Source organism: Cetorhinus maximus, chromosome 20 (genome assembly GCF_964194155.1).
Source record: "Cetorhinus maximus chromosome 20, sCetMax3.hap1.1, whole genome shotgun sequence".
NCBI classification, from domain to species: domain Eukaryota; kingdom Metazoa; phylum Chordata; class Chondrichthyes; order Lamniformes; family Cetorhinidae; genus Cetorhinus; species Cetorhinus maximus.
The window spans coordinates 94,353,892-94,379,587 of record NC_135898.1 but is presented as its reverse complement, the minus strand read 5'-3'; the positions used below and the strand labels follow the sequence as shown (position 1 = coordinate 94,379,587).

The 25,696-nt window shown below is 38.8% G+C and overlaps 1 protein-coding gene across 1 annotated transcript in view; it reads right to left on the bottom strand.

The window, feature by feature from the left end:
• Positions 1-7,092: 7,092 nt before the first annotated feature.
• smc3 (structural maintenance of chromosomes 3) overlaps positions 7,093-25,696 on the bottom strand; it is an 85,822-nt gene continuing 67,218 nt past the window's right edge. Inside the window, exons 23-29 of the mRNA XM_078565172.1 lie at positions 24,961-25,069; positions 21,274-21,521; positions 17,946-18,158; positions 15,546-15,716; positions 14,671-14,848; positions 12,506-12,612; positions 7,093-7,666 (exon numbers count right to left, since the gene is read on the bottom strand). Of these exons, the coding sequence (XP_078421298.1) occupies positions 7,595-7,666; positions 12,506-12,612; positions 14,671-14,848; positions 15,546-15,716; positions 17,946-18,158; positions 21,274-21,521; positions 24,961-25,069 (1,098 nt within the window). The 3' untranslated portion in view covers positions 7,093-7,594. The remainder of the gene's footprint in view (positions 7,667-12,505; positions 12,613-14,670; positions 14,849-15,545; positions 15,717-17,945; positions 18,159-21,273; positions 21,522-24,960; positions 25,070-25,696) is intronic.

The window sequence follows — 25,696 nt, the reverse complement described above, 5'->3', positions numbered from 1 at the left end:
GATAGGGGAACCTTATTTTCAGAAAGCCTTTGGCCGGTTCTATTGTCACCCTGGTGGTGACATGGCTCCAGTCTAGGGTTCCTCACTGGGGTCATCATCCATGTGTTTGAGGACTCTGGGTCTATACTCGATGGAGTTTAGAAGGATGATGGGGGATCTGATTGAAACTTACAGAATACTGAAAGGCCTGGATAGAGTGGACGTGGGGAAGATGTTTCCATTAGTAGGAGAGACTAGGACCCGAGGGCACAGCCTCAGAGTAAAGGGAAGACCTTTTAGAAGAGAGATGAGGCGAAACTTCTTTAGCCAGAGAGTGGTGTATCTATGGTAAGGGGACCAAAGGTTACGGGGAGAAGGCGGGAGAATGGGGTTGAGAAACTTATCAGCCATGATTGAATGGTGGAGCAGACTCGATGGGCCGAATGGCCTAATTTCTGCTCCTATGTCTTATGGTCTTGACTGGGTATCTCTTGTCCTCTAGGAGCCAACCGCCAGGGCATCTGGTGGTGAGAACATCTGAGGAATTTGAGACTGCTGAAAGATGGAAGTGTCATGGCAGCTCCCTTGATATCTGACACAAACTTGCATTACCCCCTTGCAGTGATCACGGACCAGCTGAATGTGAAGAGAGGGGAAGCCCTTCTGGTTAACAAATACGCATGGTTGTTCAGAAGGCATTTTGATTGCCACAGGAGTACAGTCTATCACCCCAGGAGCCTGTGGAAGTCCTGCAAGGGACAGCTCCCTAGGAGTAACTAGCCTCATCCAAGCCAAAGTGAATATAATTGAAAGCCTACGCAAACCAGTCATCAGTGACCTGAGTGTTGTAGTGTGGGTTGCAGATTGTTAAATCCTACAGATGTCACCAGCAGATCCCTGGACGGGTGCAGACACAAAGTAATTGAGGCCTGTGGGTCACTGATAGCCATGGCCAACTTGCTTCTCTTGGGCTGCTTTCCAAAGGCTGCAGATGTCTGCAACTGCCTGTCACAAGAGCCTGAGCCTTGAAGTGCTATTGTTCAGAGACACCAAGGAAGCTGACCCTTGGCCTATAGCCTTGTGCTGAGGGTATCACCTCCTTCAAGGTGCTGCTGTACATCCATCCCTTTTGTTCTTTGTGGCTATAGAGAAGGCAGCAGCTGCTGCATCTGGAGTTTCTGCCCCTGACACCATGGCTGCTGAACTGGGCCAGCCAACTGCAGAATATGTAGCCACCATGTTACAGTCTCACAAACAATAAAGTGAGATTACCCTCAGTGCAATCCAAGGCACTTGATCATGGTTACACAAAGCTGTTATTCCTAACAAAGTCAATGAATTTAGGCAGAAAGAATTGTTCATGAGTGCTAACCTTTCACTTGGCTGACCACAGATTTGCTGGCTTCAGCCTTTATACTGTTGCTATCAGGTCAGTGGGTTCCTGCTCTGCACTCACCTTTTGCAACCCAGCAAAGTGCAGACACAGTGTGGAACCCATGCACTGACTGGGAAAGAAGGAATCAAGGGTTATGGATGCCTTTTTAATTGGTTCGATTGCTTCCCCACCAGACCCAAGGGGGTTCCTCTCTGGACTCAGAACCCGCTCCAGGGAAAGCCGGAAGAGGATGGAATGACATTGGGATCCAAACTCGTATTGATTTCAGGGGATTTAACTCTCCACATGCACCAAAACCAACCTCCACTTGGCTGAGGAAATTCCAGCCAGAGTGTGGGTCACCCTGAACTTTTCTGATAGACACTGGTTAAACTTAGCTGTTCATGTCCCAACTTCTCAATCAGTTATAAAGTGGGGTATGGGCATCTTTAGAGTGGATGAAAAATTAATTAAAAGTGGTCAAAATATTTTTTTTAATATCCCTACTGAGCCTGGCACTTTAACAATGATTATGCTGCAATCCCATTGAATCTTTGTATAAATTGTCATATGACTTCAATTCCCATTCAGAAGAGTTTAACTAAATGGAGAAATTTGTGAAGTGTATACTGAACATATAGCAGAAGGATTGGTTATTCAGTGCTTCGCATCTGTTCTGCTAGTCATTGAGGTCATGGCTGACCTGAACTTTAACTTAATTCACCCACTTTGGTTCCATATCCTTTTATCCTTGTCCAGCAAAAAACTTGCCAATCTCAGAATTAAAATTATAGATCAACTACTGCTTTTTGTGGGTCATTCCACACTTCTACTGCCCTTTGCATGAAGAAATGCTTTTAAACTTCGCTATGACACAAACAAAATTTAAGAATGAAATGATTTTCTTCAAAAACAGCCCAAATGTGATGAGTGAAAAGACACTATTAATATGGACAATCGAGCAATCCTTTAGCCGCCAGGTTAAACATATTGCTGTGCAAAGCACCAGGTCCCACAGATGAAGAAGGACCTGAGGTTTAGCTAAGCTAGCTTTCTCCTGCCAGGCCACCAGCTGATGTCCAAAGTTGGCCTCACACTTTCCATCAGCAGTCACTGGATAGCAATCAAGAGCAACTATGCTGCCTCATCTTGCTCGAATCTTGAGGCAGCACTGCTGCTCTCGATTACTATCCAGTGACAGCTGCTGGAAAGTGCACACGAATCTTGGCTGAGAATTGAGCCTGCATCCTTCACTATCATAAATGATAGCTCAAGTACATCACATTTCTACGGTCAACATCGATGAATCTACAAGATGGGTGAGATTGGAAAAATAAATAAGCAACACAGAGTATAAAATTATGGACATTATGGTAAACCTTAATCACTGATTAGGCCTCATCAAGGGCAGTGTGTTCAATTCTGGGTACCACATCTTAAGAAGGTTGTCAAGACCTTGGAGACAGGGCAGAGGTTGATCAGAATGGTACCAGGGATGAGGGACTTCAGTTATGTGAAGAAGTTGCAATTATTTTCCTTAGAGCAAAGACAATTAAGGGGAGATATAATAGGTGATCATTCCAGAGGGTTTTAACAGGGAAAAACTATTTCCATAAACAGGATAGTTGATAACCAAGACATAGATTTAATATCATTGACAAAAATCCTAGGTGGGGGGAAAGTGAGATTTTTTTTTAAAAACACAGCAAGTTGTTACTGCCTCAAAATGTGGTGGCAGCAGATTCAACGGTAGCTTCCAAGAGGGAATTGCAGATATACTTGAAAGTGAGAAAGTTGCAGGGCTATGGAGAAAGAGCAGGAGTGAGAAACTAATTGAATAGCCCTTTCAAAGTGCTGGGTCAAATGGCCTCATTCTCTGCTATACAACAAGTGAGAACATGATTTCAAACCTAAAAACCCCTGATGGCAATCCAAATTTAATTTGTACACCAACAGCAGGCATGCCCATATGGCATGAAAAAATGTTGGCAATTTTTCAGCAGTTCCAGACAACAACTTTCCAGACATGGTAGATCACATGCATTAAATTTGCTTTTTAAACAGTAGAGTACACAAACACTTGGCACAATTAGTAAATAAAAATCTGGTTCGTACAATTCCTTTTTTTTTTGCTGCTACTTTTTACGAACCCGAATTACAGGGGGGTACATGCACATTAAAAACTTGGATTTAGGAACCTACCCTGACCAAGGCGGCAAATAAGCTAACACCACTTGCATTTCCCAGCAACTTAACTGAAACAGAAAACACAAGAATCATGTAAGTCCATTCATGGAAACTTAGTATAATCAAAGGAAGAGTGAAGATGTGTTTGCTCAGGGAGGGGGAGAAAAATAGATGACTATTTATAAGGAAACTGAAAAACAGGGTTTTTGTAATAGTGATTGTATGGGGTGGAAGCCTTTCTGCTGCGAATTCTTCTTGCTGATTGCAGAGCTGGACACATTCTGACACTTAAACATTTGAAAGATTCTCGAAATAAAAATGTTCTCCTCTTTTTGGGCTTAAATATGATCCAACTTAAAAATAAAGAACTCGGGTGGCACATTTCATCTTTTTTAAGATGAGAAAGCTCACCCGTCCCATTAAACTCACGCTCCTATAGACACCTCAGCTCTTTTTCATGGGGCGTGGGTGTCGCTGGCTAGGCCAGCATTTTTATTGCCCATTCCCAATTGTCCTCAAAAGGTTCTAGGGTTTTAATCTCAGTAAAGTGACAGATTCATCAGTTGTCTGTATAGGCTTCTGAATCATCCACCGTTGCTAAAGAATTTTCCAGGGTCACTTTATGCCTCCACCATCTGCAACCATTTTCTTTGTTACACTGTTTACTGCATAAGGCAGGCAAACCACTTTCACAGCATACCTGCTACAAGAGGTGGGAATTGTATGAAGCTCAGGAAGAAGTACATTTGACGTTAGTTTTGCACAAGTCTTAATCTACTGTGTCAGGCTGTAACGAGATCATTTTTTTCCAATATTACTGTGGGATACTGTGAAGCAGGTTTATGGGGGCTGTGTGCAGGTTACGTGTGTGTGCGTGAGAGACCAATTTAATTAAACTGAAGAGTCAGACTGAAAGGTTTAAATCAAAGGGGTTAGGTGTAAAAGCAGGCATTTTGAAGTGGAGATGGACGAGCTAAGATGGGATCGCTGTAGATACAGCGTCAATAGGAATTTGCATCAGGAGATAGATAAGGAGTTGAATTTTTAGTTGTTAAATTTCAAAGACATGGCAGGAAGTTTAACAACTAGCAAAGATCATAAACAAATAAAGCAAAGTTAAGTTTATTTTTCCCAGAAGTAGTGGCCATAAGGACATGAAAGGTTTTAGGTTCTGGGAAAAGTAATATTCAAGAGACAGTGAAGAACAATGAGTTTAAAAGATAAAAGGGGAGAAAATATATTTAAGGAAAGATTGAAAGCTATATGAGGTGTGTGCCATGTGAGATCTTGAAGGGTGGGCTGTGCGGAGGCAGACCTGTGGAAAAGCAGCCTCTAGCCACCCCAGAGAAGTGCTTGCTTGTTCCAGAAAGCAAGATTTTGTTACAAGCCTTGGATTTCCAATTTAAAGTGAGAGGGAGAGAGAAGATTGTGAAATACCTCCCTTATAGCAACAGTGGGTGCCTTACTGTAATATTACTGGATGTTTTGTAGATTAAGAATCCATTGGGACTGTTGCCTGAAAGGGGTGTTTTTTTGAGTCTAGCTAAGTCGAAATATTTTGGGAAATGTTATAAGGCTAAATGTAACTGTAATCTTGTGTGTTTTCTTTTATTAATGTTTTAATATTTAAAATCTCCAAAAGTGGTAGTGGAATCTTTACTTCTGACTTCAGGTGACCATACCTTCTCGTAATAAAATACAAATTGCAAATCATTGTGATAGCCTGACCAAGTTTCCCTTTGGGGTTTGGTCAGGCCAGCAAATACCACCTGCCATATCATAACAAGGCTAAGATCAGCAAAAACATTGCTAGCAAGATATGCAACCTGAATTTGATGGATTCTCTTGATGTCAGCTACATTCAGCTACTGCTGGATTTTAGAGTGTCTACAACTCACGCAGCTGGCCTTTTTATACATCGAATGGACAATTTGTGTCTAACATATTCCCTATAATATTTTTTGCCCTGGTTCATATGACCTGTCTACTTTACGCTGAGATAACCCAATCTGGGTGAGGAAAAATGGGGGTATTGAAAAGAGACACTTACCTCCTGTACATGGTGGACATGGACAAGTACATTTAGTCCAATTTATCCACGTTGAGTGAAGACGACAAAGACAAATAAAGGAATATAGAATAATCTAGGGCTTCTACCAGTGTGGGTGTAGGATCATTTCAAGTTTAGGAGGTATTTTTACCTTGAAGGGCTTTTTCATTCTCCAAATATGATTGGAGTCCAACCTAGTTTGATAGGTTCTGTGAAGGAAAGTGGCTGAACATACATAAGGTTGCAATAGATAGCGTGGACTGTTCTAATTCAATGAAGGCTAAAACAGGCTCTAGCAGCTTGGCAGTCCATTTTATCCCTTGCCTGATTGAACGGGATGTACTATTTGCAGCCTATCTGCAACTGTCTGCTTTATTTCCCCATCAAAGTTGAAAGTGTCACCCATGGTTCCTACACCAAGTGCTGTTTTTGACTCTAAGGTCTGCACCAAAGGTTAAATTGAAGCCAACTACTTCACAATAAACTTAACTCAAGCAAATCAAATCCCACTGGGATAGATTGTAATTTGTGGAGAACACATCATTCAAAGAATGATAAGTCAAGATAGTCTATCTTTCATTTCATATCCTTAATATACCAAAGTAGTGCATGATTTAGGAAGGGGAGGCCCTGCATAAAAGACTGACAAACTGCCAAGATTAATGTTTCAGTGATATTGTGGTAAAAGTAATGGTAAGGATATCAGCATTCACCATTTTTAGTGTAAATCAGATAGCAACTTCCAGCGACCACATGTGAACGAAGGAATCAGGAAGTTGTTGTGCGAGTTGCCCTGCTCCTCATAGTTGCGCTATAATTATGAGAGACTCGGCACAGTAAGCACATGGAAGGGTGTGAAGTTGGGTGCCTGAGATTCACACTAAATTCACTGGAAAAAGTTAACGGCTCATCCATTCCAGTGTATATATATTTTTCACAGGATAAGAAGTCTTAATTACTGTCAAACCTTTCTAGGACTGAAAATTAGCTTTTACCAACTGTGGAATCTTAATCCAGAAGCTTTTAATTGTAGCTGGAGTTTTTTGAAATAAACATTCCTTTCCTATTTTTCCTTCTGTACTCTGAATCCCATATTTATTTTCCATTCTATTTTGCTTTCTGTGCCTGATGTCACCGAATTAAATATTCAAACTGTTACGTCCTAGTGCATATTCTGCATGCCTCATTAATGATTCTTCAATGTGATTTAGTTAAGGAGTTACAGTTTCTTGCCCTGTTCATACAGGTCCCAGACACCCCCACAGAGGGTGACACACAAAACTCCATAGAAGTCTGTGCGCAACAACAAGTATAATGAAGAGTTGGTGCTGTTTGCTCGTCATTCACTGTAAAATCTGGCCCATTATTGTGTGTTTCAGTTAAGCCTAAACATTCGTACACATGTGAAAAGTGCTCCATATGCTGCCTCACAGATGCTAGGAACAGAACTGCAGTACAATAGGGCCACTCAATCCAAACAAAAACTTAAAAGCACTTAAAATATTGCTCTAACATTTTATTGCAACTCTTTAAAACAATGAAACGTAACAGAGAGGAAATAATAAAATTACATTAAGAAAAGCTATTTATTGCAATGGCAATTACAAAGAGCATAAAAACAGCAACTAGGAACTTTACAAAACCACGAGCATGGTTCAGCGGTGTGTGTGAAAGATATCTGAAGCCGATTTTTTCTTAAAAAACACATAGCAAAGATATAACAGAAGCACAATTTACTGGGAGGAATATGTCTGCATTGGTCACTTCCTAAATGCCATGGATTCTGTAACCAAAATTATCTCAGCTTAACCTCAGAGGCAGGATTAAGAATAGCTCCAAAGTTGACCATATGAAATGCAGTCACCATCTAGAGTTTAGTATGATGAATATGTGCACTATTTGCATAATTCACATCTGCAGATAAAAAGTGTACAACTTAAGGTCAATCAACTGGAAGCCAAGTTCTCGCATTTAAATCAACTGGAAACCAAGTTCTCGCATTTTTATCCATGTGTAGTATCATCTTCCACAAAATCTTTAGCTTGTTCAGCTGTGATCACATCAATGTGACTGACCTGTTAAAAAAAAAGCATCAGCTTTACTCAAAGCAACTACAAAAAGTACAAGGTGTACATAAATCTGAACAGAGCGTTTGTACTATTAGCATTGTAACCGAAAGAAAACATTAAAAAAGGCAGACAAAATAATACCATGAAGGAAGTTCTACACAGACAGGCAAGTAAACCAAAAGAAATGTGCAATCCTTTAAATATTGTAGCAGTAAAGTTAATGTGCTGTAATGTGTTTTGTGGCTTTTCTGCTATTTTATGTACGTACCAAATATCTTCAAAACAAGATTTTTGATAATGCACAAATTTAATAATGGAAGGAGAGTACTTTATCATTCACATTAGGCACTAACAGACAACTCCTGAGGTGGTACCTTATTAATTCCAAATCTGACAAGTTACTTAGCAGTATAATTGATATATAAATTTAATTATCTTTAACTAATTAATGTTACAAATCAGGGAAAGATGAGAATGAATCATTCACATCTAGTGAAAACCCAGTTGATTGAGGCGATCTATTATTTCTTAAAAGCAGGCTACATGGATGTTCAGAGATTTCATTTTACAGAACCAACCCAATCATAAGATGTCAGGGCAGAATTAGGTCATTTGGCCCATCGAGTCTGCTCCGTCATTCAATGAGATCATGGCTGATTTGATAATCCTCAATTCCACTCTCCTGCCTTTTCCCCACAGCCCTCGATTCCCTTACTGATTAAAAATCTGTCTATCTCAGCTTTGAATATACTTAATGACCCAGCCTCTGCAGTAAAGAATTCCACAGACTGACTACCCTCACAGAAGAAATTCCTCCTCATCTCTACCTTAAATGGGCAGCCTCTTATTCTGAGATTATGCCTTCTGGTCCTAGGCTCTCCCATGAGGGGAAACAACCTTTCAACATCTACCCTGTCAAGCCCCCTAAGAATCTTATATGTTCCAATAAGGTCACCTCTCATTCTTCTAAACTCTAATGAGTACAGGTCTAACCTACTCAACCTCTCATTAAAAAGAACCCTCCATACCCGGGATCAACCTAGTGAACCTTCTCTGGACTGTCTCCAATGCCAGTATATCTTTCCTTAGATAAGGGGACCAAAACTGTCCACAGTATTCTAGGTGTGGCCTAACTAGTGCCTTGTATAGTTTTAGAAAGACTTCCCTATTTTTATACTCCATTCCCTTTGAAATAAAGGCCAACATTCCATTTGCCTTCCCTATTACCTGCTGAACTTGTATGTTAGCTTTTTGGGATTCATGCACGAGGACCCCCAAATCCCTCTGTGCTGCAGCCTTCTGCAGTCTTTCTCCATTTAAATAATATTCAGCTCCTCTATTCTTCCTGCCAAAATGCATAACCTTACATTTTCCCACATTATATTCCATCTGCCAAGTTTTTTGCCCACTCACTTAACCTGTCTATATCCCTCTGTAGACTCTGTGTCATCCTCACCACTTGCCTTCCCACCTATTTTGTCATCTGCAAACCTGGTGATAGTACATTCACTTCCCTCAACTAAGTCATTAATATATACTGTAAATAATTGTGGCCCCAGCACTGATCGCTGTGGCACTCCACTAGTTACAAGTTGCCATCCTGAAAATGCACCCCCTTCTTCCCAATTCTGTCTTCTATTAGCTAGCCGATCCTCTATCCATGTTAATATACTACCCCCAACACTGTGGGCTCTTATTAAGTAGCCTTTTGTGCAGTACCTTATCGAACGCCTTTTGGAAATCCAAATATATTACACCTACTGGTTCCCCTTTATCTATCCTGCTTGTTACCTCCTCAAAGAATTCTAATAAATTTGTCAGGCATGATTTCCCCTTCATGAAGCCATGCTGACTCTGCTTGATTACATTATGTATTTTTAAATGCTCTGCTATTACATCCTTTATAATAGACTCTAACATTTTCCCAATGACAGATGTAAAGCTAACTGGCCTATAGTGGCCTGTTTTTGTCTCCCTACCTTTCTGAATAAGGGTGTTACATTGAAAATTTTCCAACCCTCTGAGGCTTTTCCAGAATAAGGATTCTTAGAAGATTACTACCAGTGCATTCACTATCTCTGTAGCTACTTCCTTTAATATCCTAGGATGCAACCCATCAGGTCCAGGGGGCTTATTGGCCTTCAGCCCTATTAGTTTTCCTAGTAATTTTTCTCTAGTGATAGCTTTTGTATTTTCCCTCCCCCACTTTTGCCCCTTGATTATTTAGTATTTTTGGAATGCTATTAGTGTCTTCAGCTGTGAAGACTGATGCAAAGTATTTATTCAACTCCTCTGCCATTTCCTGGTTCCCCATTATTATTTCCCCAGCCTTATTCTCTGAGGGGCCAATGTTCACTTTGGCCTCTGTCTTCCTTTTTATATATTTAGAGAAGGTCTTACTGTCCATTTTTATATTACTTGCTAGTTTACCATCAAAGTTTATTTTCCCGCTCTATTTTTTTTTGGTCATTTCTTTTTGGTTTTTAAAACTTTCCCAATCCTCTGGCTTACCACTAATCTTTGCCACATTGTATGTTTTTTCTTTCAAATACAATCCTTAACTTCCTTGGTTAGTCACGGTTGGTTTATCCCCTTCCTAGAATCCTCCTTCCTCACTGGGATATATCTTTGTTGTGAGTCATGAACTATTTTCTTAAACGTCTGCCATTGTTCATCATCCGTCTTTTCTGCTAAACCCCTTTCCCAGTTAATTCCAGCCAACCCTGCCCTCATTCCTTTGTAATCACCCTTATTTAAGTTTAGCACAGTTGTTTCCGACGCAAGTTTCTCACTCTCAAACTGAATGCTAAATTCTACCATTTTATGGTCATTGTTTCATGGGGATCTTTTACTCCAAGATCATTTATTTAACCTCATTACACATTACCAGATCCAAAATAAGCCTGATCCCTGGTTGTATCCACAACATATTTTTCTAGGAAACTGTCCCAAATACACTCTCTGAATTCTTACTCGTGGCAACCTCTGCCAATTTGATTTTCCCATTCTACATAAAGATTAAAGTCACCCTTGATTAATGTACTGCCTTTTTTACATGCCTTCATTATCTCCTGAGTTATTCTCTGACCTACAGTATAGCTACTGTTAGGGTGCATATAGACTTCTCCCACCAGTGTCTTCTTCCTCTTGTTATTTCAGTAACAGCTCATTTTATGGAGATAACAAAATATGGCAAAGCAATTTTAATATTGACAATGTAGTCCTTTCATGGTCCAGTGCTTGATAGAGTCAGCTTAGCCATTTGTTACTGGGTCTCCAGTTCTAGAACATGTCAGTAACAGCATGGGTTGTACTGTGGCAAAAAGGGAAGCTTGCTACCCTAATGAAATACTAACATTCAATAGATTACGTTCCACAACAACCTCTAGCATCCAGCTGGATCATGAACTGACACTGGTGCAGCAGCTACAAAAGAATGCAGTGGGATAATGAGGGTTTGATACGGAGACAGAAAAGATGAGAACAAAGTTAACTCTGAATCACCATTTCAAGGCTGCTGCTCAATACAATAAATATTATTGTGGTTTTGAGCTGGTCAGGATAATCTTGTTTTAAAAAATGGGATAACAGTGTTTCATCACAATTCTCTGTTATCCTAAAAAGGGGAAGAAATTCTCCACCAACACACAATTTCAAACAAACAACAACACCAAGCTGCTAAAAGAGTAACTGGGTAATTTATTAAAATATTCCTTAATACAAAATCTCCTAAACTAAAAGAATATTTAATCCACTTAAAAACCGACTGGCATAAATTCAACAACCAGCACCATTTTTTATATTTCGGAAGACAAAATCAAATTCCAAATGCATTCTTATCCAAAATAAGCAGTAAATCAATTATGCAATGTATTCACCTTTCCATGCTACAATTAAATAATTTTCTTACAGGAATAAATGCAACATCCATATTGCAAAGAATAAAGATGATTTCTTTTTGCTGCAGGTACGAAAATAATTAACATAAAGGTTCTCTGTGTATGCAAATCTGGTAAACATGAAATTATGAACATTCAAATCAGAATGGCAGCGAGAGTGGTTGGCGGGATGGTGAAAGAGCACAGGTACGTGCAGCCTATGATATGTGATCCTACCCTAGCCCACGTGCTGAGCCTCTTTTCTTAAGAAGGCAATTCTTACACTGAATTAGGTGCAGGAGAAGGAATGTTAAAAGTGTTTCCTGGGGTGTAGTGCTTTAAGTTCCAACTCATTGTATTAGTCAGTAGCAGGATTGAGGTATGCAATTACTATTTACCATAAACTCCTGTTTAAAACTATCCTACTATTCAGCTGAGACCAAAGATTGCTGCTCCAGACAAAAAAAGGCAATGCATAGGAGTTGGACCGGCCTTTCTCAGGGAGCGGAACAAAGTTCCAGTCCATCTCCTTGACTAAAATATATACTCAGTGTGGAGGGACCATTAGAGACAAGGGTTTCTTATTCTTAAATTTAGCTGCTCAATATCATGGCTAGCATCCAATTCATATGGGGACTGGCAGACAAAAATCTATTGCAAAACTATGCTAATGTGAGCAAACTTTAGCTAATTATTAGCATGTAAATTGTCTGGATTAACTTGTCCTTGGAAGCCTTTCTCCTTTCAAGGAAGTAGCTGACTTCTTAGGGCCTCTTCCCACGCCCCTCAAAGGCACAATTTTGTTCCTGTCACTTTCTGGTGCACCTTATTAGTATGATCCAAAAGTACAAAAGTATTCCCACTTTAAAAGATTTTTTTTAAAAAAATTGACCAAACAGCTTTCTCAATAATCCAGAACGTAAAAATGAATAGATTATGCCATCCAATTCACATGGTGTGAAATTACCTTATTCCTGAACTTCACTCCATAAAACTTGTCTGCTGATTCAAGCAATTCTGGCCTGAATGTGGTGGTAATGAACTGGGCATGTGCAGAGAGTTCAGAAATCATATCTATCGGGTAAAACATGAAAAAAAATTACAAGTGAGGAAAAGATGAGCATGATTACACTTTATAAAAGCATCAAGTAACGAGTAAGACTACTACACATTATAAAATAAACTAACCCTTCATAGAGTGGACCTGACACAGTGTATCAGGGGTACCTCTTTCCAGCTGGGCTGAAGTATTTATTAACTCCAACACCTGGGCACAGTCACTGGGAGGCCATAATAGCAGTATGACTGCCAGATCGAGCAGATCAAACCAGATCGAGTCGATCAAATTTGAGGTAACAAGTTTGCAAGGTTTGGCTGTTAAGTGCCTGAAAAGCAAAGGAACCCATCTGTCTACTTTATCTAGCTTTCAATGTGACATGTGAAGCCACAAATGTACATCCAGGATCAGGGTCTTCACTAGTGGACCCGTAACAACCAAAAATCATCCACTGAATTGATAGAGGACTCCATCAAGTTATTTAAGTAGCACTTCTTTTGCCCAAATTCTCTCTCAAGCCACCCAACCTCCCCCACCAAATGCATTGGTTCCTGCTATGGAATCTTAGTTCCAGTAGTGGCGACACCCCTGACAGTTGAATACTTACTAAGTGGTCATTTTCTTGTGCAAACATGAAGCAAATACTGGCAGCCTAATCAACAAAAAACCAGTTCCACCTGCCCCCCCCCCGCCCAAACAGTATAAATTTCATCACATTTCCACTTCTTTTCAGCTCTAAAGAAGGGTTATACCGACTTGAAACATTAACTGTTTCTCTCTCCATAGATGCTGCTAGACCTGCTGAGTTTTTCTAGCATTTTCTGTTTTTGTTTCAGATTTCCAGCATTCACAGTATTTTGTTTTTATCAGAAATTAGGATGTTTGCTGCCTATAATTTTCTGTTCGTTTAAATGGTCAGATATACCATGGACAGTACACCTGTGTCTCACCCCCAATGGTCAAAGTTCATCATTAGGGTCAGGAAATTGTGAAACTGCCCATTATGGACCAGCTATAACAGTGTGTTTTGTTTCACCTGCCTCAGGGTTTTAAGTGCCTCAAAATCAAAATTAAAATGAAACCAACAGTTTCCCTCAAACATGAATCTTATCTCTGCATGGTTACTAACAAACTAATTTTTATTATGCTTTTCCTATCCAAAAAGTAATTAGATTTTCTTTTTTCAGAGTTGAAATCCAGGGCAGTTCGGACACTGTAACAACTCATTTCACTACTGTCATTAAAACCGCAATAACTTGCATTCATACTACACTCCAACACACAATATGAAATCATACTTCTGGCCTGATAAAAATTTGAACTGTAAAACACACTTTAGGCATTTAGAGTAGTTGGTTCAAGTTTTACCTGATCAGGTCATAAAATACACAGATCAAACCATTGGCATAACTGCTCAGTGCCAGAAAAAGATCAGCACCACAAAACAAGTAAACTCTTCAGCAACCCAGGTAAAAGGTTTCACGAAAAGTTATCAGCAAAAGTACAGGAGGAAAATTTTATTTCTCTCTCACAACACCCTTTCTGATCCAAAGCAACATTTACTGTAAGGCAAACATGACCTTGAGCATACAACAACATAGCGAATCTGAAAAATAGACTTTTCTATAGTTTGTACCTATGCCGCTTCATAGCCACAACAACTGAAGCAAGGCGACCTTATCTATGGTAATGTTTCCTTCCTCATTACTAGCTCAACCAACAATTTTAATGTAAGAATAACAGATTTTTGTTAAACAAAGATGGAGCAAAGACATGTGGGATAGAGTTACTAGACAGTCAGGATGACACTGAATGGCTCAAGGGACTGAATATTCTATAAAGTGACATCTTGCAACCTGTAAGCCATTTCTTTCAGTAGCCTCACCAAAACCTATCTGAGCACTGAGCAACATTAATGGGCAGCTCCACAACAGTCCAACTTAAAAACTCTCAGTTAGGTGTTAAATATTTCTTTCATTCCAGCTGCTGGATCAATAGACATACACATACTCAAAATACACACAAAGCATTCTTACTCTCAAAATCACAAAATATTTCTCTTTGGAAATGTTTACCTGAAACAGCTTTTCTGTGCTGAGCATCCAGTGCCTGGTCAATTTCATCAAAGAGGTAAAAGGGAGCTGGGTCACATTTCTGAATTGCAAAGATTAAAGCGAGTGCCACAAGGGATTTCTGACCCCCAGAAAGCTGTTGCATTTCTCTCATTTCTCCTTGTTTCCCTGTAAAAGACACCTGACAACAAGGGAAAGAGAGTTAAGGTACAGAACAGCAAACACTAGTAAAAGGATTGAAAAATCTGTCAAGCATACAGATACACAAGGAATTTACAAATAGTATATTTTGGGCAGCCTAATCTTACACTCTGGTAAGTTCAAATAATAAGCAAATCAGGGGGTGCACTGATTTAAATGTTAAACTTAAAGGTCTCATCACCAAAACAAAGCACTGTGTTGAAGGAGCTAACAACTTTTGAGACAACCCCAGAGGCCATCCTGATTAGGTAGGATCTAGAAAGATTAACCAGGTATCAGATGCTCAGAAATTGAACAAATGAGTGATATCTTGTAAATAATGAGAAATTATGCAAGTTTCCAGAGGATGATATGTTCTTATAAAGTCATGAATCTAATTTATGACAATCAGGTTGCGGATTTTTATCCCCCCAATCACAAGTGAACCTCAAATTAGCCTAACCTTTGATTTACAGCAAACTGATTATCAGATTTCTGGCATAGTTTTATGAATATCCCCAATATGGTTCATTTCTAATTTGTAAAACTGAATCACCACAGTGAAGAGAAACAATTTACAGAGGGACCTAACCACAATAAATTACTTAATTCTGAAAACTGAAAATTTCACTAAAAATAAACAACTGCAAGCATAGAAAAGGATTAAACTGCAGAATGCAATCAAGCCCATTACTTACCCGAATTCCAACTCCTGTGAATTGGTCAACAGATGGAACGCTGCTCTGAGATGCGCTACCTTCACCCTCATCCTGTGACTGGCTTCCTTCCACATCGCCTTTCTTCATAACCAGTGATGCTTTACCACCTGGCACTAACTTTGTGAATACCTCACTGAAATTCTTAGACACCTGGTCAGAGCAACATCATGATTCAGCACCCAAGAATATTTTATTGGGGAGAAAAGGTGTGATGCAAATCATACATTCTTCTTTTTCAAACTTATAGACACACAAAGTAAATGCATTAAGAACTGAAGTATACAGCATCATTAAGTTTCTCCTAGAGACTAGTGCACTGGAAAAAACTTGGGAGATACTAGATTAACTAATTTACTAAGTACAATTGAATTTGGCAAAACGTTGCAGCCTTAAAATCTAAAAGATGTGCAGCATTAACAAGAGATTACTGTATAGAATATCTTCAGTTGGAACTAAAAACAGCGTAACAGAGCGATAGAAACAGTTTGATTAATGCAATTGCACGTTCTACCATGGGATAAACATTAGGTGGGAGAGCTGGGAAAGTAAGAGCTTTCAGAAGTATCTACACCACATGGACTACAGTACTTCAAAATTGTTTTTAGACAAAAATAAGTGTCCGACTGACTATAAATGTTGGAAATTTACATGATCTAAATCATTCAATACATTGATAATTAATTTTGTCATTCAGCCATATTGAAAGTTTGCAGCTTTTTTAAATTTAATGGGGCATTCAAGCTTACAACCACAGACTAGTTTATAAAGATTTTGATCATCTTCAGAGCAAGTGAAAAGCACTCAAAATAATTAATATAACTATATAACTATAAATAATTAATATAATTATATAATTAATAAAATAAAATATAAATAAAAAAAAACACATATTCCAGTCCCCCACCCCCCATAGAGTGTGGAATCATTCAGGTAGATTCTTTAGGCATCAGGTATTTACTGGTGCCTTGCCTAAGTAGTATTATGCATGACTGAGTTTTGACAAGTAGCGCGAGTAGGTTATTCAAGCATGAGCAAATACAGCTGAGTCCAAGCTCGGCTCACCTCTTTTATTCATTCTCACTATGTGGGCATCACTGCCAAAGGACTGTTTTGGCTGTTTATCCTTAGCTGCCTTCGAAGGTGGAGGTGGGCTTTTTTTTGTGATTATTTATAGCAGTCTGGTACAACTGAGTGGCTTGCCAGACCATTCAGAACGCAGTTAAAGAGTCAACCACCTTGGTGTGGGTCTAGAGTTACATATAGGTCAGACTGGGTAAAGAACCAGTAGTGACATCAGTGAACCAGTTGTATTTTTACACCAACCCAACAGCTTCACAATCATTTTTACAAGTAGCAGCTTCTTCTCTCCAGGTTTTTAAAACTGAAATCAAATTCTCAAACTGCCATGGTTGGAATTGAACCTACTTTCCCTGGATTATTAGTGTAGGCCTCTGCATTTCAAGTCCAGTAACATTATCAATACACTCCAATACCACATATCCAGTGGATTACATTGAACAGTACTAGAAGGAATTTTAGCCAATTTTCCCCTTCCTAACCCAGGTCACCACAGCCAATTTACAGCACATCCACTGCTTCAGCCGAGATCAGCAAATGCCGCAGAGACAGAAAATCATGCCAGGGGTCTCAATGGCTAAGCCACTCACTGGACAAACTCACTGAGGCACTGGGAAGCTTGTTAGTTTTAAAAATAATTATATTTACAGGGCTACCCTGGAGTTTTATACTCATCCTTTTCATTCTGGAAACAATGGAGCAAATGCAAAGTTTAAGAGTTCAGGATTCAGCTTTTTCCCCACCCATTGATTTTAGAGTCAATTTGTTTAAAATTATCCTTCTTTGACTTCATTTATTTTCTATTTTTATTTGATGAAGAGAAACACGTGTTTCTACCTCTCAGAGTATCCCTTAGATCAGAGATTAGATCTGAAAACTTGTGATTTTAGCCAGAGTGAGCTGCAGAATTCTCCTCAAACCCTCGATGCACGCTCTTCATGCAAAGAACATTTCCACCATTGGGAACACCACATTGAAATGAAAAAATGAAAACTATCAGCAAGATTAGCAACTACTGTCATCATGAGTTATTTTCCCATAATTCTAAACTTTGCAGGGCATTAAAAAAATCTCCATACTTTTAAGTGGTCAGAAGTTGTGGCTGAGTTTTTACCCACTTCTACAAACCAGATAATTTTACACCAGAACCGATGAAAGGTCAGTCGACCAGTAGCATTAACCGTTTCTCTCCACAGATGCTGCCCGACCTGCTTATAGTTTTCTCAGCAATTTTTGTTTTTAATTCAGGATCCCAGCATCCCCAGTATTTAGCTTTCAAGTTAATTTTACACTTGATTTTACCTGTTTGAAGGTAAGCTGTATGGCTTCATACTTTCTCAACTCCAATACGTTCATAAGTTCCATGATGGATTTGTGGCCACGGTCGAGCTCCTCCTGGCGCTTCATAAGCTTCTCCTTCTGCTCGGAGAAATTCACAAACTGGTCCAAGGCTTTCTTGTTGACGTGGCTGTACTTTTTCAACTCCTGATTACACTGTTCCAACTTCCGGAACAGCTGTAAATGATAGGAAGCAAACAGAAAACATAAAGAAATTGTAGAAATATGTTTAGAAAAGGCAAAACAGCAAAAGTGATTTGATTGGTTCAAGATCAACTATGGATTACAAACTGTTGTCAAACTGAAAGCCTGCAATCTCAGTCACATTCACATGATAGACTGCTCTAAAGGTATATACAGGCACAAGAAGTTCTACATTACTATTTTTAACTGAAAGAAAATTAGAATGGATTTAGCTGTTTTCAAAAATCTTCCAGAATTCCAGATAAACCTGCTGTACTGCAGCTTTAGACAGTATGAACCATTCAACAGAATGAGTTCAGTTAAGTATTACCTGATCACTAATTCTGAAAGAAATTCTATCGAGATCCTTCCTGCCAAATTTTTGAGAACCAAAATGCAGAAAGGAGAATTATGAGTACACCATTCAAAGGTTACAAGGTTAGGCAAAGCAAAATCTAAGCAGTGTGTTGCCTGGAGAAATATTTTAACGGAATTATGACTAGGAATATTTGATAATTAGATAAGGTGCATGTAGAATGGACACTAACTGAAAATTATAAGTGATATAGTGCATACATGCATGTCAGCGCATATGCAAAACTTAGTTACCTTTAGGTTTGAGAAGTAGGGTTATCTTAGTTAAATTGCAATATTATTACACATAAAATTATTGCAGGTCACACATGTGCAATACACTGTAGATGCCTCAGCTGAACACATTTCATGTCATCTGAATAAAGTCAAGATTCTTCCAAACAGTTTTTAACTTAAGCGGCTATAAAACGGAAGTGCATTGTAGTCATTGGGTTTTTTGAAAGTGTTGCTTAAAGAAAAGCACACTTTAAAAAACAAGGTCTGAATTTCTTTTAAAATAAATCATTAAGATTTATACACCCCCTCCCCAAAAAAATTATGGAACGCCCACCGGATTCTTCTGAATTACAAGGATCACCAGAAAATAGAATTTGCAATATTTCAACTTATGAACAATAGCATCAATTGCCATCAGTATGATCACATTGTTTTGACCAATCTATATGACTACATAGCTGTTCTGAATTTTATCTTTATAGTAGCACTGAATTTTTGCTACTTTTAATAACATCACAACAGGCTAACATGCCTTCAAGCGATTCCTTTAGCCTATGTCATCTCAATTTATCAGCTTCAATGTTTAATTAATGCAGTGGACGGTTAATAAATCTTCATGGTGGATCCCCAAAAAAGCTAACATTTGCAAAAGAGAAAAAAAAATGAAATACAAGAACCTGGTGTAAAACCTTATATTCCTTAGATTCACATCCTCTCCTTCCTCTACTGGTTGATTACTTTGAATATTTTTGTTCAAGCATGCAGTGCTGATGGCATCATCAGGAAAACTAGCCAAGCAAATGTACAAGGGAACTAAATTAGCCTCAGCCAAGATGCAGTCATTTCTTCAGCAATAAGGTCATTTCAATTAGACATTAACTCAACTCCCTCACTGCCTGGCTCAGCAACGTCTCCAAACTTGCTCCTCTCAATGAAGTCATCAGCCCACACTACAAAAATAAATTAAGATAGTGCAGAAATAAAAGATTTAATCTACATACGTCACCTTGCTTCAAAGCTATACACTGCTAAGTACTCTGGGATGTTTCTGAGAGACACAATACGTCACTTCGCATATGCAAGTCTTCTAGTCAGGTTAAACTACAAGTCCCTGTAACCATTTTTTTTCACATTGAAAAAATGTAGAAAGGTGGCTTGAAATTGCCAGTTGCTTTTTTCAATCAGCGCAAATGTAGTTTTTAGTGCATGAGAAGCATTTATTATTGCAGTTAGAAAATGGCCAGGGGCATATCATAACAACACAAGTACAGCTGCATTATGGTATGATTTGCTATCAAGCCCAGGGAAGCTAGAACTGACAGGATTGCTGGCCAGTGGCAACACGCCATGACCCACCTGTTCTTCTCACATCAGCATGGACACAGAGCACCCCATCACCTATATTAGAATTGATGTTTGCCAAAAAAAAAAGAGGGAGGGGGTGGGGGGGGAGAGAGAGACAACAGAACAAAATCCTGCCCTAAACCATAGGCTCTCAACCCCCAACCATGCCCACCAACACCACCACAGCACCCTCCCAAGAATGTCAGGGCCAGCGAAATTCCCTCTTTGATCCAGAACAGCACAATTGACGTATGATATTTCATGTTGCAATATTCTACTAGAAAGTTCAGAGAATGATAAAAACAAATCATACTCAAACCCTAACGAAAAGCCACTATTAAGGAACTGCAGATTTACAAATAGAACAGTTCTGGTCTCCATTTCATAAAAAGGATATAGACACACTGTAGAAAGTGCAATAAAGATTTACACGGATGATACCTGAACGGAGAGATAATGCCAATCAGGAAAAACTGAACAGTCTGGGGTTCTTTTCTCTAGAAGAGAAGACTGACAGAGATCTTTAAGAATATTAAAGGGTAGACATAGAGAAGATGTCCCCACTTATAGGAGAGTAATAAATGTAAGATAGTCACTAGTGAAGGGAATAGGCAGTTTAGAAGAACTTCTTTACCCAAAGCATGGCTAGGATGTAGGACTTGCCATCTTGGGAAATAGTTGAGAGGAATAGCATAGATCATCTGTGTTGTAAATAAGAAACTATGAAACACAAACTATCCATGGGCTCACTCAACCTCTACAGGGTGCTCACTACTTTCTACTTAGCTTCAAGAAGATGAAGGCTCTCTTACTTCAAAGTTCCAATTTATAAAATTTGGTGAATCGGTTACCTCAGATTCCTATAAAGTTACATTCTGTCACTGCCATAACTTTTAGGCAAAATCCATTCTCTGACTCTAACCATTCAGCAACCCAAAGGCCTTCCATTACATAAAATTAACAGTACAGCAGGTGATGTTGAATAAACCAGAGCTCACCCACGTCTAGAATACTTCATAAACTTATCTAAACTTATTTTCAAAGATAAGAAATTAGGGATCTACTTTTATCAAATTCAACAACTTCCCTAGTTCCACAACAATACGAGATAAAAAATACTCAAGCAAGCTGTGACTTTGAGTATCTTTAAACAAAAGGAACAATTATCCATTACCTGTTTGAGACTCAATGTTTGGTATTTTTCAAAGGCCTCTTGTGGCAATGAGCCCAATTCTCTGATTTTCTTCATGCATTCCTCTTTCTTCTTAAGCAGCATACCCTGCCGATTTGTCATCTTCTCTAGCTCCTTGGTGTCATGGTTGATGGCTTCCATGTGATCTTTCTCCATGGTTTTCCAGCGGTCCATGCTTTTCTGCCGATCTTTGGTTTCTGCTTCTATTTTGTCTATCAAACTGTCCAGTTCTGTAATACACATGTTATTTTAGTACAGAAGATATTTTGGGAGATAGAAAAGAAGGAAAGACAACCGGACATAGCTTATCTAAAGGTGAATTCTTGAAACATCCAATCATCCTAATGCCATGTCTGCGTGAATATTAATGAATGAAATTTCCAACATCCAGTAAATTATCTTATATTTAGGCAACAAGATATCATAAACTGTACCTGATTACTAACAGCAGCTGCTACAGTCAGCTAGCTGTGCTCTCAAGTTCATTCAACTGCACTAAAAAAATTTGATCTGTGGTTTGTGTCGTTAGATGATCTCAGACAGCTGACACAAACAAAAGAGCTGTAATTCCTCTATGCCACCCGAAATACAATTCCGACATAACATCATTAGAAATAGGAGCAAAAGTAGGCCATATGACCTTCAAGCCTCCTCCATCGACAAAATAAGATCATGGTTGATCTTCAAGCTCAACTCCACTTTACTTTCTGATCCCCATATCCCTCAATTCCCTAAGAGTCCAAGAATCTATCGATCTCAGTCTTGAGGACCTAGTGGTAATATAGTACAGAATCCCAAAGGTTCACATCCCTCTGAGTGAAGAAATTTAACTCAGTGCTAAATGACCCCTTATATGCGGACATATGTCTCCACAGTTTTATATTCTGCATACAGGGAGAAAGCCTCCCTGTCAATTCCTCTCAGAATCTTATATGTTTCAATGAGATCATTTCTCATTCTTCTTAATGCCAGAGAATATAGATCTATTTTACTCAATCTCTCCTCATAAGACAACACTCATCCTAGGAATCATAGTGAACCCTTGTTGCACCCCCTATAAGGCAAGTATGGCTTCCTTAGGTACAGAGACCAAAGCTGCACAGTACTCCAGGTGTGGGCTCACCAAAGTCCCGTACAATGGTAGCAAAACCTCCTAGCTCCTGAATCCAATCCCCTTGCAATAAAGACCAACATACCACAAAGACACCCAAATCTCTCAAACACCAGCATTTAACAGTTTCTCACCATTTAAAAAAAAAACATTTTATTATTCTTCCTATCAAAGTGAATAACCTCACATTTTCACATATTACAATCCACCTACCACCTTTTTATCCAATCACCTAACCTATCTATATCCCTCTGAATACTCTACGTGTTATCCTCATAGCTTACTTTCCTACCTAACTTTGTATTGTCAACAAGTTTTGACACATTACACACAGTCACTTCATCTAAATCATTAATATACAGCAAATTGTTGATGCCCCAGCACTGATCCTTGCAGCACCCCTTTAGTAACAGCCTGCCAGCCTGAAAATGACCCATCAATTTTTACTCAATTTTCTGTCCTTTAACAAATCCTTTATCTATGCCAACACATTACCACCAAGCTCATGAGCCCTTATCTCATGCAACACCTTCTGTGTGGCACCTCATCAAATGCCTTTTGGAAATCTAAATATACTACTTTAACTGATTCCCCTTTACCTACCCAGCTTTTCATACCCTCAAAAAACACAACAGATTTATCAAATAAAATTTCCCTTTCATAAAACCAAGCTACCTAATCATATTCTGATTTCAGTGCCCTGTTACCTCTTCCTTAATAATGGTTTGCAGTATTTTCCCTACTGGCTGATGTCTGGCCAACTGCCCTGCGGTTTCCACTTTTTGCTCTCCCTCCTTTCTTGAATAGCAGTGTTATATTTGCAAGATCCAATCCAATGGAACTGTTCCAGAATCTCGGGAATTTTGGAAGGTCACAAGCAATGCATCCACTATTTGAGAACTCTAGGATGTAGGCCATTAGGTCCGGGGGATTTGTCAGCTTTTAGCCCCGTTAATTTCTCCAGTATCTTTACTAATAGCCATTACTTTTAAATTCCTCACTCTAAGGGCTGCACCATTTCAGTGTTGGTGCTCACTATTTCAGGTATATTTTTGTGCCTTCAACAGTAAAAGGCAAACTCAAAAATAGTTGTTTAACACCCTGCTCCTGATATTTATATAATTGACCACAGCTAGAAGTCAGGTGAGAGGGCTTCAACTGGTTTTGATGCCCTAATGGGCAAATCATCACCACTCACTGGGATCAACACAAAGAATGATTGCTTGGGTGAGATAGCCAAGGATGGTCAGCACTCTTGCACCTCAGCATAAGCCAGCATCTTCAGAGACTGAGAAAAATTAGGAGGAGGAAAACTTCACCAATTCAGCTGCTGCAGTTAGACGAAGGATCATTTTAAAGACTTGTAAAACAAAAAAAAAAAATACAACCATGGTCAGAATCTGCAGTTTTTTGTGGAAAAAAGGAACCTTCTTTGGACTGGTCTTTGAGTGAACAGTAAGAATTCAGTAATTTTTAGCTGAGCTGACCACTTATGACTTGGGATTCTCACTTTCGCTGCTTTACCAAACTTTCAGAAAATCTTAATATAGCAAAATGTTTCCTGTTCCAAGCAAAGTTATGAAGGGGCTGATTATTATATCCAGTGTTTATATATAGATCACATTTTTTACTAAGCCAAACAGTGCTCCATTAGAGACAAATAATTTTCCAATTATAAGCAAATTGTACAAATCCCTATTTGTATGCAACATAACTAATCCACAACTTAAAGTTTAGAAGCAATTTTACAGTCAGCAAACACACTGACCATGATACCGTACAGACTGATGGATCATAACTCAATTAAAAGATGCATCCCATTCACTTTATTCATACTTGTGCATTTAATCAAAATGTGTACAGAAGACACATTATGAAGTAACAACGATCAGTTCTTTGAATTATTATTAAAAGCAATTCTTCACAAAAATAGTAGTAAATATCTGGAACTCCCGCAGTTGAAGCTAGATCAACTGAAAATGTCAAAACTCCTTAAGAGATCCCCTTGATGTCCCAGCCAATACTTATCTCTCAACCAACACCACGAAAACAGATTATCCGGCCACGATCACATTGCAGTCTGTGGGACCTTGCTGTGATCAGATTGGCTGCCACATTTCCTGTATTACTCTTCAAAAGTGCTTCATTAATTAGAAAACACTTTGGGATGTCCTGAGATTATAAAAGGTGCTATGTGAATGCAAGTTGTTTCTTTCCTTAAAATTCATCCTTTTGACCAAGCTTTTGCCCATCCCTCTCTCTTTTTGGTTCTGTGCCATTTTTTTCCTTTACTAAAAGCATTATATAAATGTAACCATTAATTACTAATTCCACCTACCCTCATTCTCACAAAATCTGCTATGTTTATCTCAGAATTTTTGCATTTCAGTTGAATCCCTAAGATCTAATCTACTGCCCGATTCAACCCCATTTTTGAGAAGGCAAATTAAGGATGATTCCTCAATTAAAGCAATCAGATTCTGCTAGGCACGAAGGCTGCAATTTAAGCATTATATTAAAACAAATCAAAAAACATAGGAAATTAAAATAGCTCTAACCTTCTGCACGTGCTGTGGTCTCCCTCACACGCTTATTAATGTTCTCGAGTTCAGAAGTTGTAGCATTTAGAACGGTGTTGCCCTCAGTTTCTCTCAGGTCATTTAACTCCTAAGTAAAGGAAGCACACGAACAAATTCATTAAAGTGCAATACTCTTTCTGTTTGATTTACATTGGAAAGAAACATGGCAAATTCTAAAAAGATACAGCTGCTCATAGTACAAGGCAGCAAACCAAAACCAGGATCAAGCAATCCCAGTAAGGTGTTATAAAACTTTTATGTCACAGGGTAAAACTATTTACTCACCTCTAAAATTAAACAGTCAATCTAAGCTGCTACAGTGAAAATTTCTGATCCTCTTAAACGTGATTGCTAATTAGTGGTGAATTATGGGACATTGCATCACCCATTTGGAAATATCATTTCACTTAGAACTCTTCGAACCATTAGTGAGATGAGAATTTTGTCACATTAATCTAAACTGGATACAAACTAATGTACTCCACCTAAAACAACCACCCTCTAATTCACTGTGTCACCAATTCATCACATCAGTTTGATATACATTACTTTCATTATGCTCAGCGTTTTGAGCTTTATTCTGTATCAGTCATACCTAAACCTCAGCCAGATTAACATGCAGTGACATGTCATGGTACTAGCATATACTCTATGGCTTAATTCAAAAGCCAAAGGCTTGTATCATAGGCTGTGGATTACATCTGGTCAGGCAGTC